Raw genomic sequence first — 17,660 nt, forward strand, 5'->3', positions numbered from 1 at the left:
TGTGTGTGTGTGTGTGTGTGTATGTGAACCTCTTATGAAGTAATTCACTATTTATGGTAAGTGTGGGTGCTCACGCATGTGCTAACACATGTTTTTTTCTAGAAATGTGGAGCACTGACACACCAGTACTGTACTCAAAGGGCTGGCTAGTAATAGAGCTCATTTTGCCACAGATCCAAGGAGAAACAAAATACTCAGACCCATTTTGATATTCTAAGCCTTGGCAACCCATCCACAGGTGTTGTGAGGATAGAGCTCTTATGATGTCATACGTCAAAGGACTTTAACTCCAGCTGGCTGACCTCAAATAAGGACGTGAACGTACACTATCATTCAAAATAGTTATCTTACCATCTCACCAAGGCTGCATTGATCAAACATAGTAACTGTTTCCTAAAATTACATTTATTCCTGTGATTTTCTAGTATTCCTCCAGTCTTCAGAGCCACATGATCCTTCAGAAAACATTCTAATATGCTGATTTGCTGTTCAAGAAATATTTCTTATTATCAACGTTGAAAACAGATGTGCTTAATTGTATTATATATTAAATTCAGGATACTTTGATTAATAGAAAAGTTCAAAAGAATGAGATTGGTTTAAAAAATGGAAATATTTGTAACATAATTGTCTTTACTGTCACTTTTGATCAATTTAATGCATCCTTGCTGAATAAAACGTATTCACATTACATCATCTCTCTATCTCTCTCTCTCTAATGCTAATTACTATCGACTGTGACGCAAAACCACTGACTCAGACTTCCCAGTCACTGTAAATAACATTAAAATGATCAGATGGAATACATTTCAATGACATAGGAGACATACTATATTTCTTTCTCAGAACTTGACGTTTTATAGTAATACACATATACATCACTTCCACCGTTGTGCTCACAGTGAAGAGAACAACACTCTGTCTCACTCCACTGGAACTGAACTAACACACACATACACATTTATATACAGAACACACACAGATACACTCACACGCGCTCACATTCACACATGTACGCGCACGCTGCATGCGGTCCTGTTCAGTTCGTGCAGTCGTCCTGCTTTAATACATCAGTCTCTGCTTGTTTGTGCCTAATTTAGGCTGCTTCCATACCATGTTAACTTACAAAAACGTCAGGCAAAAAATGCAAAAACGAACCAAAGTCGAGAAATCAAGTACAAAAGGAAGAGATTAAATGAGTTTCAACATCGGAATAAACAAAAGATAAAAGCATCTTTTAAAAAATAAACAGGTCATTCAGTTAATTTACATCATCACATTACCAGGATTTTCTTTAATTGTATCGCATGATGGAGTATTATTAACAGTGAGTAGAGAAGAACAGCTATAGCAACATGACATTCGGTACTGCACAAGGTGGTGATCGATCAGGTTTCGAATGAAGCATGAAGAAAAAGCGGTAGCGGGCATCTGAGACAGTCTTTGGAATCATTAATTGACTGGGTTCAGCTGGCGCCTTCCCCTTTAGAAGAAGCCCCACCCCAATGATATGACTTGTATGACTGAGATCAGTTGACTGACAGACATTACTCGCGACAAGTCCACAGTTCAAATCCTGCCCACTCAACCATGAATTCCAATGACAGTTCCTGGGCGTCTGTCAGCATGGCAAACGGCAGAGCTAGTCTTCGGACAGCGCGTGCCACTTAGCGATCTGTCGGCGCGGGTGGTCGCAGATCTCGCGCCAGTGCTCGCCGGCGGTGCCGGGGGAGGAGGTGCCGAGGAGGAGCCGGCCGATGACGGGTGTACGGGACGTTCTGTCGGAGTCCAGCAGGAGGAGCTCCACGCTGGTGTCTCGCAGGCCGTCTTCCGAGGGCAGGTCGAAAACGAAGAGCTCGTTGAAGACGGGGTTGGGGGCACACTTTTTCACGTGCGTCTTCTTCTTACACACTCTCTTCTTCCCCTGGAACAAGTTCACCTTCACGTAGGGGTCTAAAGAAGATGGGAGAAAGAGAAATAAACAGAGTGAGACAGAAATCAATACTTCAGTCGATGCGCAGGAAATGATACTTGCATAAGAGAATCACAACTCTGCTTTACAAAGTGTTTCAAAAGTGGCCGACACGATGTACCAATCAGGGTTATTATATCTCAAATTAAAAGCATAAAACACACTTCTGTTACTTGCAAAAAAATAAAACTAAACCTTGTTATTTTCAAATTTTTACTTAATTTAATTTGATGTACTAAAATAAATAAGACCAAGACTGAAATAGACATAATATAGACATTAAAAAAATGATGATGATGGAAATGATCTATCTGTGCATCCAACCATTTATTTACCTATCATCCATCCATCCATCCATCCATCCATCCAATGATCTATCTATCCATCCATCCATCCATCCATCCATCCATCCATCCATCCATCCAATTATCTATCTATCCATCCATCCATCCATCCATCCATCCATCCATCCATCCATCCATCCATCCACTTATCTATCCATCCATCCATCCATCCATCCATCCATCCATCCATCCATCCATCCATCCATCCACCCATCCATCCATCCATCCATCCATCCATCCATCCATCCATCCATCCATCCATCCATCCATCCATCCAATTATCTATCTATCTATCTATCTATCTATCTATCTATCTATCTATCTATCTATCTATCTATCTATCTATCTATCTATCGATCTATCTATCTATCTATTTATCTATCTATCTATCTATCTATCTATCTGTCTGTCTGTCTGTCCGTCCGTCCGTCCGTCCGTCCGTCCGTCCGTCCGTCCGTCCGTCCGTCTGCCCGTCTGTCCGTCCATTATCTAACAATCCATCCATCCAATTATCTATCTATCTATCTATCTATCTATCTATCTATCTATCTATCTATCTATCTATCTATCTATCTATCTATCTATCCATCCATCCATCCATCCATCCATCCATCCATCCATCCATCCATCCATCCATCCATCCATCCCTCCATCCATCCATCCATCCATCCATCCATCCATCCATCTATCTATCTATCAGTCCGTCTGTCCGTCCATCATCTAACAATCCATCCGTCCCCCCACCCGCCCGCCTGTCTGTCCGTCCATTATCTAACAATCCATCCATCCATCCATCCATAAAATAGTCCATATAACGGAGCTAAAATGCACTATATTAAGCATGGTGCTTCTGCTAATGAGCACTACTATCTGTCCCACACACTCTGACCTCACCTGAGGGTCCGCTGGGGTCAGCTTTGGGCAGGTGACGGGCTTTTAGTACCACCACAGTCAGAGTACTGGTAGTAGACTGATAACACAGGGATAGAAGTAGCTCTCCTCGACCAGCACTCTTCTACAGATACAGATAAAAAAGAAAGACATTTATTTAAATGTTTTTGTCTGGTTGTGACACAATCAACATCACAAACCTCAAAATGGCTTCTTTTATACTGTCATGTTTGGGCACCTAACCCAACTTCTAAACAGTGCCTTACTGTTACGAGAAACCGACTGTGAAACATTCCCTTGGCACAACACCAACGTATGACTCAAATTATGTGTGAACATGGCAGCATGTTGCCTTGGCAACACATCAGCAGGGTTCTGCTGCTGCCACGACGATGACTTAGAATGTCTCTCAACCGATGAAGCATAATTATGTGTGTTTAACTATATGCAGTCAAAGTCACCAATGAAATATAATAGCCTTCCTTTCAGCTCAAATGGAGTGAATTCTTATGTGCATAACAGTAAAACTGTTGCCAAAACAAGATTTTGTCAAAGATGATGACTTCTGCGCTGTTCACTATTCTTTATATTAGGTATGTGGCCTTCCAATCCAGTAGAAATACTTTTATGCATGAAGAAAATTGGTTTAGACTCTTTGTAAACATGTTAATTCATCTATAATAAACATAAATACTAAGTCAAGCTGTAAATGCAGAAAAAAGAGTAATGTATGGTCCATTAGATGGTCAATTAAAAATGAATAACCTGCCTTTAAGATGGATGGCAAAGACTATTCATTGACCCAAATGGAAAAACAGACACCATTAATTGTTTTCTCTTTCCAGTCTTGGGTGTGTCGTTGACTGCCCACATTAAACAAGACCAAACTATTGACTGTCTCGAATGAGCTAGGACTGGTATGTTAAGACCATAAAAAAAGAATCAAATTCTCTCTCCTCTTCCAAACGTACATGTATGTGCTTTCATATTATATTTAGCTGTGCAATCTATGAGAGCATGTTAGTGTATATACACATATATATTATAGTACGTATTATCTGCAGAATGTCATCAGTTGTTACAGAGAGATACAAGAAACTATAATTAAAGCTATTCTTACCCTGACATTCCTTTTAATAATGTCCCGGCTCATGAGGACGCGCCCCTCAGACAAGTCAATGTCAGCCAGAGGAACAAGGGTCTCTCCGATCACTTCATCACGCGAAAAGCGGTCGAAACTCAGCACCATGAAGTGCAAAGCAAGCTGGGGAACTCGTGCATATGGGATTCCGTAGAAGCTGAAGGTCTCGTCGAAGGCCGGGTCCAGAGTCTTCCTCAGCACACGTGTCTTCACCTTATGCTTCTTCTCAGGCAGCAGGGTCAGCTTAATATACGGGTCAGAGGTCAACGACTGTTCATCCGTGGGGGACAATCCATGTGCTTCCTTGATGTGAACCATGAAAGCTTTCTTCTCGAAGTTGTACTCAACTGAAAAGAAGAGAGTCCCCAGGCCACCCTCCTTGTCCTGGGATTTTTCCACAGCTGGTGTTGGTGTCTGACTGGATAGGATGCTTTCTGGAGTACCGGTCTCCTGATTACCACACGGCCCAAAGCCTGCTTGAGGAGACGGGATGTCTAGATCTGGAGAACTACGCACTTTCAGTTGGAGGGTTGGTGGCTTGGAGGTAAAGTTTCCATTAAGATCTCGCTTCTCCAGGTCCAGATGGAGCTCTGGTCGCCCACCAGTGGGGCTGAGGGTCTGTTTTCCATGGGCTTCTGGTGTCTTTTCTCCTCCAAACTTCTTCTTTCCATTCAGGCTCTCAGGGTAGATGTCAACACCCTTCAGCATGTGGACAAACTTATAGGGTGGGGTCTTGTTATTGGTCTTGTTGGCTTTGCGCTGACAGCAAATCCATGCAAAGATGGAGACGCTGAAGACCAGGCCAAACACACTCACCACTGCCACACTCACAGGAACCTCCACTAAAGAATACAAATGAGAATATAATAATATAATAAGTATTTTGATTTTTTTATAGATGTATGTAGTTTTATTGCAGCCATGAAATATTAAAACAACTTCAACCAGGAAAGGAAAAAGGAGATATATATAAAGTTATTTGCAGCAGAGGCAAAACAGACACAACATATGTTGATGTTAACAGCTGTAGCAAAAATACAAAAAAAATGTATTGTAGACAGTATGAATGTATTGTTAAATAATGCCTTTGTCACCGATAAAGGTCTCAGGAGGCCAGTTTCTAAAATCATACCATTTATTAAGTACTGTAAATTTCAATTTGCCATGAAAGCCTGAGAAGCCACAATAATGTGGTAGTGCAGTAGTGTCTGGGAATATGGAAATTTCCTGTTTCAAGGTGGGTGCAGCACCTCTGTATTGAATTAACTAAAGTGCGCTTTCAGCCTTTTGTCTTTCTCTCAGAAAACAAATACTCTTCTGTGACTATTAAGTAATCGTTAAAAGCTGATGTCAAGCATCTCGACGCGTTTCAAACATTTTCATACACGAGTGATGTCATAGGCTACTAATAGAGCACGCGTCTATTTATGACTGTGCCCGTGCATCAGAGAAAACTGTGCCACGTTTCCAAAAATGTAATAACAGATCTTTAAAAATGCACAAATATGATTTGTTTGGTGATATTGATAAATAACAACAATTTACTTACCGAAATGTTCTTCTTCTATCGTCACTGGTGCCATTGTATGCGCGCGCTCTGTCCAAGGTCCTGAAAAGATGCTTCCAGCTCGCGCTGTCTCTCACGATTCTTCGCCGCACGTTACACTCGCTCTTTCGCTTCAGGCGGAGAGAGACACAAGACTGAATAATTGAATGGTTGTACTAGATTAAAAATTTACGCCTGTTTATTGTTGTTGCAACACACAAAAACAATAACAGAATAAGCCAGATTTTCCTCCTTTCCCAGAGGTTTCTTCACACCCGCCCAGTTCTGATACTCGCTGCGCTATGAGTGTGCCTGAAAAGCGTCGCCTCCCCAATCCCCTCCCCTCTAGTGAGTTCATCGGTTCTGACGCAGTTCTGACGAACACAGTAGCTGAAATCACTGCCCTGCGCACTGATCAGGCCTGTTAATCATAGTGATTGCCAAGAGTTTACGGCGTGTGTGTTATCAAACCTGTTCAAAACAGGTTCAGGTGAAATGGTCTGTGGGTCTACTAACGGGGAGAACTGAGCTGACGACACAATTTAATTTTATGATTCTTGGTCCTGGAAGTGATATTTAATAAAATAATATGGACAATAGAGCAGTATGGCTCAATAAATATCATTTGTATATCTTAAACATCTCTGGTTGCACACATAAAATATGGGTAGTGCGTGGACCGGCCAGCAAGGTAGCCTATAGGGCTATGCCTATGGTCTGATGTCTTTTATGCCCTGATTTAGTTCTTTGTTTGGAATTGTAGCATCTACATAATAAATAACAACAGTTTATTATCAATGACAGCTTGATTGTGGCATCTTTACATCTTTCTTAATCAGTTTGAAGTTGAGGCATCTTTACAAACTTTCTGAATCAGTTTGAGGCTAAATGCTGTCAATCATCTAAAATAGAAAGAGCCCTCACATACCTCATTTTAACACATTTTTCAGCATTTGTGATTATGACTATAGAATAAATGTGTTTCTTCAAAAGCACATTGGCTACAATTATTGGAACCCCTAGAATATTTTATAAGTAAAATATCTGTAAAGTATATTTCCATTAATATTTCCATTTTTTACACACCAAGGTAGCCTACACCAAGGTATAGGAACATGAAATTGTCTAGCTATGACTTCCTGCTCCACAGGAGTATAAATATAAGGGAAACACAAAGGCCACATTCCCTTATTCAGTCATGAGTAAAACCAAAGGATATATTTCTGATGTGCAGTACTGTGCAGAAAAATATTGTTGAGTATCACAAACTAGAAAGTGGCTGTAGGAAAATAGCTAAACCATTGAAACCCATTTCCACCATCAGGGCCATAATTTAGAAGTTAAGATATCTAAAGATGTTACGAATCTGCCTGGAAGAAGACGTGTGTCTATTGTCTTAATGCAAGGTGAGAAAAAAAGTTTGAGTGGCCAAAGACTCTCCAAGGATTACAGATCGAGTATACCAGAGATTAGTTAAGTCTTGTGGTCAGAAAGCAAAAATAAAATAAAAATAATAAATACAAATCAAACAACCCCTACATTACCACATGTTGTTTGGGAGGGTGTCAAGAAAAAATCCTTCTTGCTCATCCAGAAAAAAACTCAAGCATATTCAGTTGTCAGACACAACTGAAAATTCAAAAGGGGCCGGTTTCTATGGTCAGATGAAACTATACCACCAGATGGGTTTGTGGTGCAAACAAAAAGTAGTCCATGCCCACAGTTAAATATATTGCTGGATCTTTAATATTGTGGGTCTATTTTTTAGCAGGAAGTCCTGGATATTTTGTTCAGATACACGGTAGGTAGCAAATACCAATAAAATAAAAATAAAAACCTGACAGCCTCTGCTAGAAATCTTAAAATGGGCCGTGATTGGATCTTCCATCAGAACACACATCAAAATCATCCTTGTGCACAAGTCAGAATTGAATTGAGAATGACTCCTGAATTCCATTTCAGTTCTTCAAATTTGAATTAAAGGAAGCAGGATTGAAATTTTAAAATTAAAATTTAAATAAATTCATATACATGTCCATCTTGCCATCTTGCATTCTTCTGCAACTGTTGAGAGAATCTTTAGTGTTGCAGGAAAAAATGTCAGAACCTAACGGTGCAGATGATAAAACACTTTATTAGCTATATTGAGCTATTGAGAATTAGATGCAACAGTGTTTCTCAGTGAGTTTTGCATTGGAATAAATAGGCCTAATAACTGCATTTACAGTGACTTTGTGTTATATGATTACTTTGAAATTAAAATAAAATTGGAACACAACTAATTAAACATTGAGGGGGTAATTTATTTCAATATAAATTCAATATAAATATCTATATTTTAGAACAAAATATATGCAGGGTTTAGGAGTGATATACGCACACACTTATTGATTTAAATAGAAGTAAAGAAAATAAACTTAAAGAAAGAAGATGGCATATAGCCAACAATTACAATTTTCAAGTAACTTAAACTATTTAGCGAACAAAATTATATCTACTTTTTTTTGTTTTCAATTTATGGAGAGACGGAAATGAAAATCCTTCAACCAAGGTTTATAATTATTTATTTTAATTTTATGAATAAGAAATAGGCTTATGATTCATCATAAAATTAACAGATGCCTTTTTTTAAATTCAAAATAATAACATCTTTGGGTGGTGTATGCTATTTCACAAATTAACAGAACTTCCTGTCACCCTTTTTCATAGACTGTGATGACACGTTTCGAACAGTTAACAACATCGCAAATATATGGTTTTCACGTGGTATACAGGAGCTCTCAGAAAATGCCCATCACTTATTTTTATACCCGATTGTAGCCTACTCTTAATCCAATTTTTATATTATAGCCTATTCCACTTTTTTGTAGTTGTTTATTTGTACTGTTCTTGTTCTTTCTTGGTTTACTTTATTATATGCATAAAGCCTAGCTATTCGATATTTGCAATTGATCGAAAGCGTATGTATAATGTTGATGTTTATTCAATAATAAAATAATTATTTCTTATTATAGTTCACACTATATTATATATATTTTTTTACGGTCTATGGTTCACACTTGCTCGCGAAGACCTGCCCGAAGGTGGCAGCAACAAAACACTGTCTGTCGGTCTGTCTCTTGTGCAGAGTTTTGTTTTAGTATGCTGAACAGAGACCTGACTCAATATAATTTAAAATTAACTTGAAAATAAATGACCATTGTATCGATTTCCCCCCCATTTCACACAAATGTATTAAATACAACTCCCGACATACCACCAATCAACTGCATACGTCACGGCCAGCGCCTCGTGCTCTTTCTCGAGGTAGTTTGGGCAACACTGACATCTGCAGGCCGATTTTTTTAGCGAAGCGTACCAAAACATACGCTTATTAATTTTGATTTAGGTATAGAATTGGAACATGAGCATACTTTTCAAGTACGTTTAATGAGAAGACCAAATAATAATTAAAAAAAACATAGGTGGACCATTAAAATACATCGCTTGCTTAGAGGGAGATTCCTTTACTTTTATTATGCTGGCACAGCTCTCGTGCGTGCGTAAGAGCAACGGGCGCGTGCGTCAAGAGGAAGGGCCGTAAGTCTCTCCAAAATGGCGACGACCATAGAGAGTGGCAATGCAGGAGCCGCAAATAAGAAAAAACACCTCGGAATCCCCGAAGCAATATTTGTGGTCAGTGGGAATATTGATATAGTTAGTTTACATGTACATACTGTCGATAGTTTCCCGTGAAATCTGTGTGTTGTTGTGTTGGTTTTAAACGTCTTTCTTAAGTAGAAAGCGCCTTGCTCTTCTCCTTATAAGGCTGCAGGCATTGCTTGCAGTGAGCTTTGAGGGACACATAACACATGATTAAACAGTATTTATATACTCGGTAGGATAAATTTATTAAGGAAGCCTATTAGATGCCATAAATTATATGTGAACTTTAACTGGTTCTGTAGGAAGATGTGGATGCCTTCATGAAGCAGCCGGGCAATGACACAGCAGACGCCGTGCTGAGGAAGCTGGATGAACAATATCAGAAATATAAATATATGGAGCTCAATCTGGCTCAAAAGAAACTCAGGTTTGGTTATGTTTATTTTACGTTGTACAGTAATAGGCAATGATTAGTTTGTGTCAATTCTAAAGGATGCTTAATTTCCTGTAACAGGCAGTATAGTTTTCCTTGCAATGTAATGTCGTCTAACTAACTGTCTGGTTTGCTTTTGTTGTGAGGAAAAAACAGTTTTCCTTCTGCATTTAATAAAGCTGACTTATTACACAGAGTAAGTATAAAATATTAGTGCTGATTTTACTAGAAGTTGACTTTTTTTGTCTGTCTCAGGTTGAAAAGCCAGATTCCACAAATCAAACAGACGTTAGAAATTCTACGGCACATGCAGAAAAAAAAGGTAAGCCCATCAATCATTTGAGGTCAGTATTAACTCTCATATATTATCCATACAAATTGAAGGTCAGTTTTCTAATTTCTATAAATATTGCTTCTAAATGTTGCCTCATCCCAATTCTCTTACTTGTACTATGACCTGAAAGCGTGTACTCTTTTTGTTAAGAAACGAGGGTGTAGCACAAGAGCAAGGAAGTTAAAGAAAATACTACTACTACATATTTGTGTTTTTAATTGACCGCTCTGTCACATCCTATGCATCCTGTTACCGTAAACTGGCCTGTCCATTGTCTTTTAACAGTTAAAGTTGATATGAAATGTGAATTCCTTTCTTTTTATCTGAATCGATGTTATATATCTTTATTGTGATCTGTCATAACTTTTTGGATTGTTATTAATGCATCGGCATTATATCTCATCGTCATTATATCGCATTATATCGCATCGCATATACTGCATCGTCATTATATATATAATATACCTTTTTATAAATAAAATAACAATATATACATTTTTGAAGCCTTAAAGGGTGAGTTCACCCAAATGAAATTGATGTCATTAATAACTCATCCTAATGTTGTTCCACACCCGTAAGACCTCCGTTCATCTTCAGAACACAGTTTAAGATATTTTATATTTTAGTCCCAGAGCCTATGCAGTCTATGCACACTTTACTGTCCATGTCCAGAAAGGGAATTAAAACATCATCAAAGTAGTTCATATGTGACATCAGTTAGTTAATTAGAATCTCTTGAAGCATCGAAAATACATTTTGGTCAAAAAATATCAAAATCTATGACTTTATTCAGCATGGTCTTCTCTTCCGTGTTCCTCAAATAAAGAGATCAATGATTCGGATCGCCAATGTCACGTGATTTCAGCAGTTTGGATCGCGTGTCAAACTGACAAACTGCTGAAATCACGTGACATTGGCGATCTGAATCATTGATCGATTCACTAATTCATGACAGTTTTAATCTTTATTTGAGGAACACGGAAGAGAAGACAATGCTGAATAAATTCGTAGTTTTTTTTATTCTTGGACCAAAATGTATTTTCGATACTTAAAGAGATTCTAATTAACTAACTGATGTCACATATGGACTGCTCTGATGTTTTTATTCCCTTTCTGGACATGGACAGTAAAGTGGGCATAGACTACAAACGCTCTGGGACTAAAATATAAAATATCTTAAACTGTGTTCTGAAGATGAACGGAGGTCTTATGGGTGTGGAACAACATTAGGGTGAGTCATTAATAACACAAATTTCATTTTTGGGTTAACTAACCCTTTAAGTTGTCTGTTGCAGACTGAAAATGGGCAAAGATGCGAGGTGTGGGTGGAGTTGAGGTGACTGGTTGCTGAACCCCACCCCCCCATTTAGGCAATAAGGGCAAAGTTAGCTATATAGCCCAAAACCACTTTTGTATCAGGCCGCAAACACACATTTTCCACTGTAAAGTTGGCCATTTTAACATGGTATAGATGCAGATTTGACTCCCTTTAAAAAAATATTTTTTATTATTTTATTTTTTATGTGAGGTTATGAAACAATTCTTTCTCAAAAGCGCAATGGGTTGTGGTTGATATTAAACGTTAGTGTGCATGGATCATAGCTTCAAATCTCCACTCATTATCTGTGTACTTTTGGGATACTTATTTCCAATTACTATAATTAGGGACACTTCTAATTTCTAATACTATTTAGTATGGATAGTTTGTGAAATGGGATGCAGCAAGTGTTTTGTTCTTTGTCACTTTCAATCCCTCTTGCACTTCTCACATCTCTGTTTATTTTTCTGTTCTGAATTAATTTCTTAATGATGTATGCCCAATCACAGGACACTACCGATCCCATGGAAACACATTTTCTGTTGGCTGATAACGTCTATTGCAAGGCCTCTGTCCCACCTACAGATAAAGTCTGTTTGTGGCTTGGGGTAAGTGTTGACTGCTGTATTTCATTGTAAAATAAATGCATTCAATTTACTTGAGTGTCCTAACCATCTGTGATATAGAATAGAGACTACCGTACTCCTCTCGTTCAATTTCCCAACAGATTACTGCCTATATGTGAACATTTAAAATGTATACCTAATTGCTTAAAAGTAATATTTCTGCTAAATGACAAGCACTCAAGTAACTTTATGGGCTTGAAAGCTTTAATGTTGATAATGTCTATAAACATGTCTTTAATTGTTATTTTGAAAACTTGCTTATAGCCATGCTTATTGTTTTTGTGCATTAGGCTAATGTCATGTTGGAGTATGATATTGATGAGGCTCAGGCTTTGTTGGAAAAAAACTTGGCTACAGCTTCCCGGAATTTGGACTCTCTGGAAGAGGACCTGGATTTCCTCAGAGATCAGTTCACAACCACTGAAGTCAGTATCCTTAAACTATGGCATATAGTGTTGCACGATATACAGGTAAAAGAAAATTTACTCTGTTACCCTGCTATTACAAATGGTACGATGTGGAATTTAATAAGTACCGGTACTTAAGGATGACAGCGCTAATATGAGCTGTATTTCTTAATTTGCGTGGATGTGTGACAGCAGGTGTCGGGACGTGTGTGCAGAGCTCTGCTTCCACCGTTCACTAAACATTGGAAGTAGAAGAGTTAAATATATACACACAGCGTATGACAAAGCAAGCAACAGAATTTTGCGCGCATGAGAAGTAGGCTTGGGCGGTATCCAAGTTTTGATACCGTCAAACCTCCTCCCTATTTTACCTCGGTATACGGTATTACCGTGAATAATTAAAACATTATGATGTAAGGCTCAGACAGCGTCAACAAACTGTTGGCTTGGCATATATATATATATATATATATATATATATATATATATATATATATATATATATATATATTCAGTTTAAGATAAACTCTCTGCACGTTTTATGCTTACCGTTATGAGACAATTGTCAGACAACTGACTTTTTTTTTTGTGAGTCCCATGTCCACTTGATTTTTGTGGAGTTCATGCTTATTGCTTACATTGCCAGCTGTGTGACAAAAGGCTTCGGCAATATTACAGCATAGTCCGAGGGTGCGCTCGGTTATTCATCCACGCAGCAGTGAGGATGGTGGTTTCGGATATGCGCCCTTAGGTTCAAGGTATTTCCATCTCTCGCGGTCATCTTTTTGTTGCACAATTTGCAAATTGCCTCGTCTGTATTTACCGTCAAAACCCAAAATACTTCCAAACTGCAGAAGTTGTGTTCTTTTTCGATAATAACTCAGTGCCCGACTCGCCGTCTTTTCCCCTCTCTCTCTCTCTCTCTCATCCACGCTGTCACAACAACGCATACACATATTTAGGCATTTAATAAATAAATAGTATTTAATATGTAAATAGTTTAATTAGTTCAACTTATTAAATATTTAATTGTTGATCAGCAATATGTAAGTTGATCTGTTTTTTTTTTTTTTTTGACGGTTTGACGGTATTGAAACTGATACCGTTGCTATTTTTAGATCCCGCGGTATACCATTTTACCGTATTACCGCCCAAGCCTAATGAGAAGAAGCGCGCTCGGGATGTGCTTGCGCTGCCGGACTCTGACCTGAAGCGTACACGCACGCCTTTCAGACAACATGCGATCGAGATTCAGTTATTTCGTGGATTATTGTTTGGGTTTGAATGGTCAAAAATATGTAAAAATGCACGGCCTGCCAAGTATTCAGTTAAACTCAGTGAATGTATACAATTGAGGTAATTATATCTGTGCAAAAAATATCAATGGAATTTCAATGACACCCGGTGGCTATTTGTGGTACAACGCCTAAAAAAAACCTCATGGGAACTTCAACTTTTGTGATATCAACTTCAGATTTGGAACACAAATTGATAAGACATATGGCTTTGATTTGATAGTAATTTTAGACTACACATTATTTTGTAACATATATATTTATATTAAATATTAAATATCTAGTACAGTATATTTGATTTACAGTACATTTAAACTTCCATAACTTTTTTTTATACTTTAATTTTTAAAGTAATATTTTTTCAGAGCAATACTCTGCTGACTGTCTTCTTTAAAATGAGACCAACCTTATGTCTATATTCCAAAGCATTCTTGAATTGCAACCATTTAAGTTTGGATAGTGAACTTTCATGTATATTTTCAAAAATGGGGGTGACATTTAAGGGGTTAAGCCAGACCTATCTGTGTGATTAATCAAACAACAATGAAAAATAGAAAACCACCTCATGCTTGGCTAAATAACTATAATATATTTATTAAGAATCAGTGTATAGTTAAATTATAGAGTGAAGACTAAGCAAGCAGTTTCATATTTGATTATTTAATTTCTTTCTTGACTTGCTACTGTTAAATAGACCTAATGTATCTGAAAAACAAAGCACTGTTTTTGTCATATTGTTTGTAATATGCATTTTTTGCTTATTTAAAAAAAACAAAGATACAATTAAAAATCTATATTATAATTACATAAATTACATTTAAAAAATATCAAATTACTCGTACCATGAAATAAGATTTTGGTCATCCCAACCTGTTCAGAAGTGAAAGGTTAGTGAATGATAACATGATTGATAATGTGATCTCTGTAAGGATGTTCACACTGGCAGTTATCATAGCAATAAGAGGAGGGAATGGTCAAAAACCAGGGCCACGATTTTTTTTGACCGTGTTATCGATTTCGTATCGGTATTGAGGTATTTTAGTCTGGTATCGTATCAAAGTCATAATTTTGGTATTGTGACAACACTAATGGCAAATATAAATCAGGTTTTAATTAATTGATTTACATAGTGCTCATTGTGTTTGATTTAGCCCTTTTTTATAAAGTCTTAATTTTTTTATTAAGTTAAATAATTGTCTTTGTTGAAAATGTACATAGATGTGAATATAAACGTCAGATCAAGTGTAAAAGAGTTGGTCAAATACGTACACTACTGTGCAAAAGTTCGGGGTTGGTAGGATGTTTGAATGTTTTTCAAAAAGTCTTGTGTTCACCTAGGCTAAATTTATTTGATCAAAAAAAGTAAATAATTATATATATATAAAATTTAAAAATATTTTTTATACCTGTGACAATAAAGCTTAATTTTCAGGAGTCATTACTCCAGTCTTCAGTGTCACATGATCCTTCAGAAATCATTTAGATATGCTGATTTGCTTCTTAAGAACAATTTTATATTATCCCAGTAAAAACAGTTGTACTGCTTATTGTTTTGTGGAAACCATGATCAGGATTCTTTGAATATAAATTTCAAAAGAACTGCATTTTGGTTAAATATATATACAGTACAGGCCGTAAGTTTGTATTTGCAATGTTTTTGAAAGAAGTTTTTTTCTGCTCATCAAGCCTGCATTTTTTTGATCAAAAAGTTAAAAAAAAAATTGATATATTACAATTTAAAATATTTGGTTTTCAATTTAATATACTTTAAATTATCATTTATTTCTGTGATGCAAAGCTGAATTTTCAGGATCGTTACTCCAGTCTTCAGTGTCACGTGATATCCAGCCTATCACATTATCCTTCAGAAATCATTCTAATATTCTGATTTATTATGAGTGTTGGAAACATTTCTGCTGCCTAATATATTTGATGAATAAAAGGTTCAAAAGAACTGCATTTGTTCAAAATAAAAACATATTTTCAAATAATATAAATCTCCTTTACTATCAATTTTTATCAATTTAACACATCCTTTCTGAATAAAATTATTGGTTTATTTTTTAAAAAAAAGACTCACCCCAAATTACTGACCAGTAGTGTATATAGACAGTGTATATAGTGTATATATGACAGTAGTCATATTGAGTATGACTTGACATTCATGTCAGTTACATCATCAGGCTCTCATTTTAGTGGAAATGCAGGCCAGTGAGACAAATGAGCTATTCCATCCACCTATATTTTTGCACATTTTGGGATATTAAAACACTAGATGGAACCACCAAGATGTGCATCAATTCTAAAAACGAGCGTAAACTCAGTTGAGGCGGAAATATAATATTTTTTAAATTTCGTTTGAGTTGCAAATGATTTATGATGTAGGAAAAAAGATAAATTCAAGACACCAGATAAATTTGCTACTTTTGATGGAAACAACTATGGACAGATCTTCTGGTTCTAAATCTATTGGTGGAAAAGGATGATAGTCAAAGCTGTAATGTGACTTAAACTGTTATTTATCAGTGCAGATATTTATGCGCATGTAGATTTGGTTATGTGATCATTAAGTGAATCGTATGACTGTTGCTTAGGAATATTCCACATCGCATTTTGTGGCTCAGGAAACTGTCATGTTTTTTTATTTTTATGGAATGACATCTGTAGATGTCTTTTAAGAAAGAACTCTTCCAGGCAAATCGGATACGGATCCTAAGTGCCACCTGTTCTCACACCTGTTAGAATCTTTTAAGTGAAAGATTTGTTGACTCTAAGTGAAACATGTTCCTCCAGTTTGCGGAGTAAGAAAAATAAGCAGAGATAACCTTCCAAAGTTTTCAGATACACCTTAACCACTATTCACAGATATGGCACGTGTTTACAATTGGGATGTCAAGAGAAGGAGCAAAGACAACCTCCTCAAATCTGCTGAGCGGTCCTAGAAAAGGAGACTTAGTTTGGTCCCACCCCACCAGAATTCCTTCCCCATCAGAAAATTCACCTCCATGTATCTGTTTGCACCAACACTTACTGTTATCTGTTGATTTATTACTTTTTAAAGTATTTTTTCAAGTAAAAAGGTGAAAAACATCAAACAAAAGTAATAATGGTAGTTTTCTTGTTTTCTTTTTTTATGATGAATTATTAGCTTTTTCAGATGGGGGTTCTCTCCACAGGGTCTACACATTTGTCTTCCTCTTTGCCCTTTTCCTTTAATTTGTTTTTGGTAAACATTTGCAATTTCAGTTCTGTTAAAGCTAAAAGCCTGAACTCCTATTGTCCTCATATTTCTTTCTGGGGAATTTTTCTTGCCATATCTTGGCGAGGTCATTGTCAAAATGCAGCATGCTGAATTTCAGGGGGACATCTTGTTTCATTCATCAGCCTCCCTTTCTCTTGTCCTTCATCTGTGCTCATTTGTCACACTGTAGCCATTAAACACTGAACTAATATTGAAGTGTTTGGAGAAAAGGCACAAAATCAATGAGTTGGTCTGTGTTTTAATCTGCGTAGCTTTTTATAATTCCTCGTCTGATTGAGGTTCTGGCAGTGAGCGAGATGAATAAGCTTTGAGTGCAACTAATTAAATATGTGCCTACAATTCTGTCCCTTTCTTTCAATCGTTGGCAATCACATGTCTTAAACTTCTGTTGCTTTTCAATTACATTCTTTTTGAGCAGCACTAAACTAACAATATCCTCATTAAAC

The 17,660-nt window shown here is 37.0% G+C and overlaps 2 protein-coding genes across 2 annotated transcripts; one reads left to right on the forward strand and one right to left on the reverse strand.

The window, feature by feature from the left end:
- Nucleotides 1-830: 830 nt before the first annotated feature.
- Nucleotides 831-6,213, reverse strand: syt4 (synaptotagmin IV). The gene is made up of 4 exons (XM_067444279.1): nt 5,898-6,213; nt 4,328-5,190; nt 3,211-3,331; nt 831-1,953 (listed from the first exon to the last, which is right to left on the reverse strand). The coding sequence occupies exons 1-4, from the start codon at nt 5,929-5,931 to the stop codon at nt 1,643-1,645; spliced, it is 1,329 nt and encodes a 442-aa protein (XP_067300380.1). The 5' UTR covers nt 5,932-6,213; the 3' UTR covers nt 831-1,642.
- A 3,202-nt stretch (nt 6,214-9,415) lies between these two features.
- On the forward strand, nt 9,416-17,059 carry vbp1 (von Hippel-Lindau binding protein 1). The gene is made up of 6 exons (XM_067444322.1): nt 9,416-9,569; nt 9,842-9,966; nt 10,228-10,294; nt 12,134-12,232; nt 12,541-12,679; nt 16,818-17,059. Exons 1-6 carry the CDS (start codon nt 9,489-9,491, stop codon nt 16,892-16,894), a joined length of 588 nt encoding a protein of 195 aa, XP_067300423.1. The 5' UTR covers nt 9,416-9,488; the 3' UTR covers nt 16,895-17,059.
- The last annotated feature ends 601 nt before the right edge of the window (nt 17,060-17,660 follow it).

The sequence above is a fragment of the Pseudorasbora parva genome, chromosome 1, assembly GCF_024679245.1.
Source record: "Pseudorasbora parva isolate DD20220531a chromosome 1, ASM2467924v1, whole genome shotgun sequence".
In the NCBI taxonomy this organism is placed as follows: Eukaryota; Metazoa; Chordata; class Actinopteri; order Cypriniformes; family Gobionidae; genus Pseudorasbora; species Pseudorasbora parva.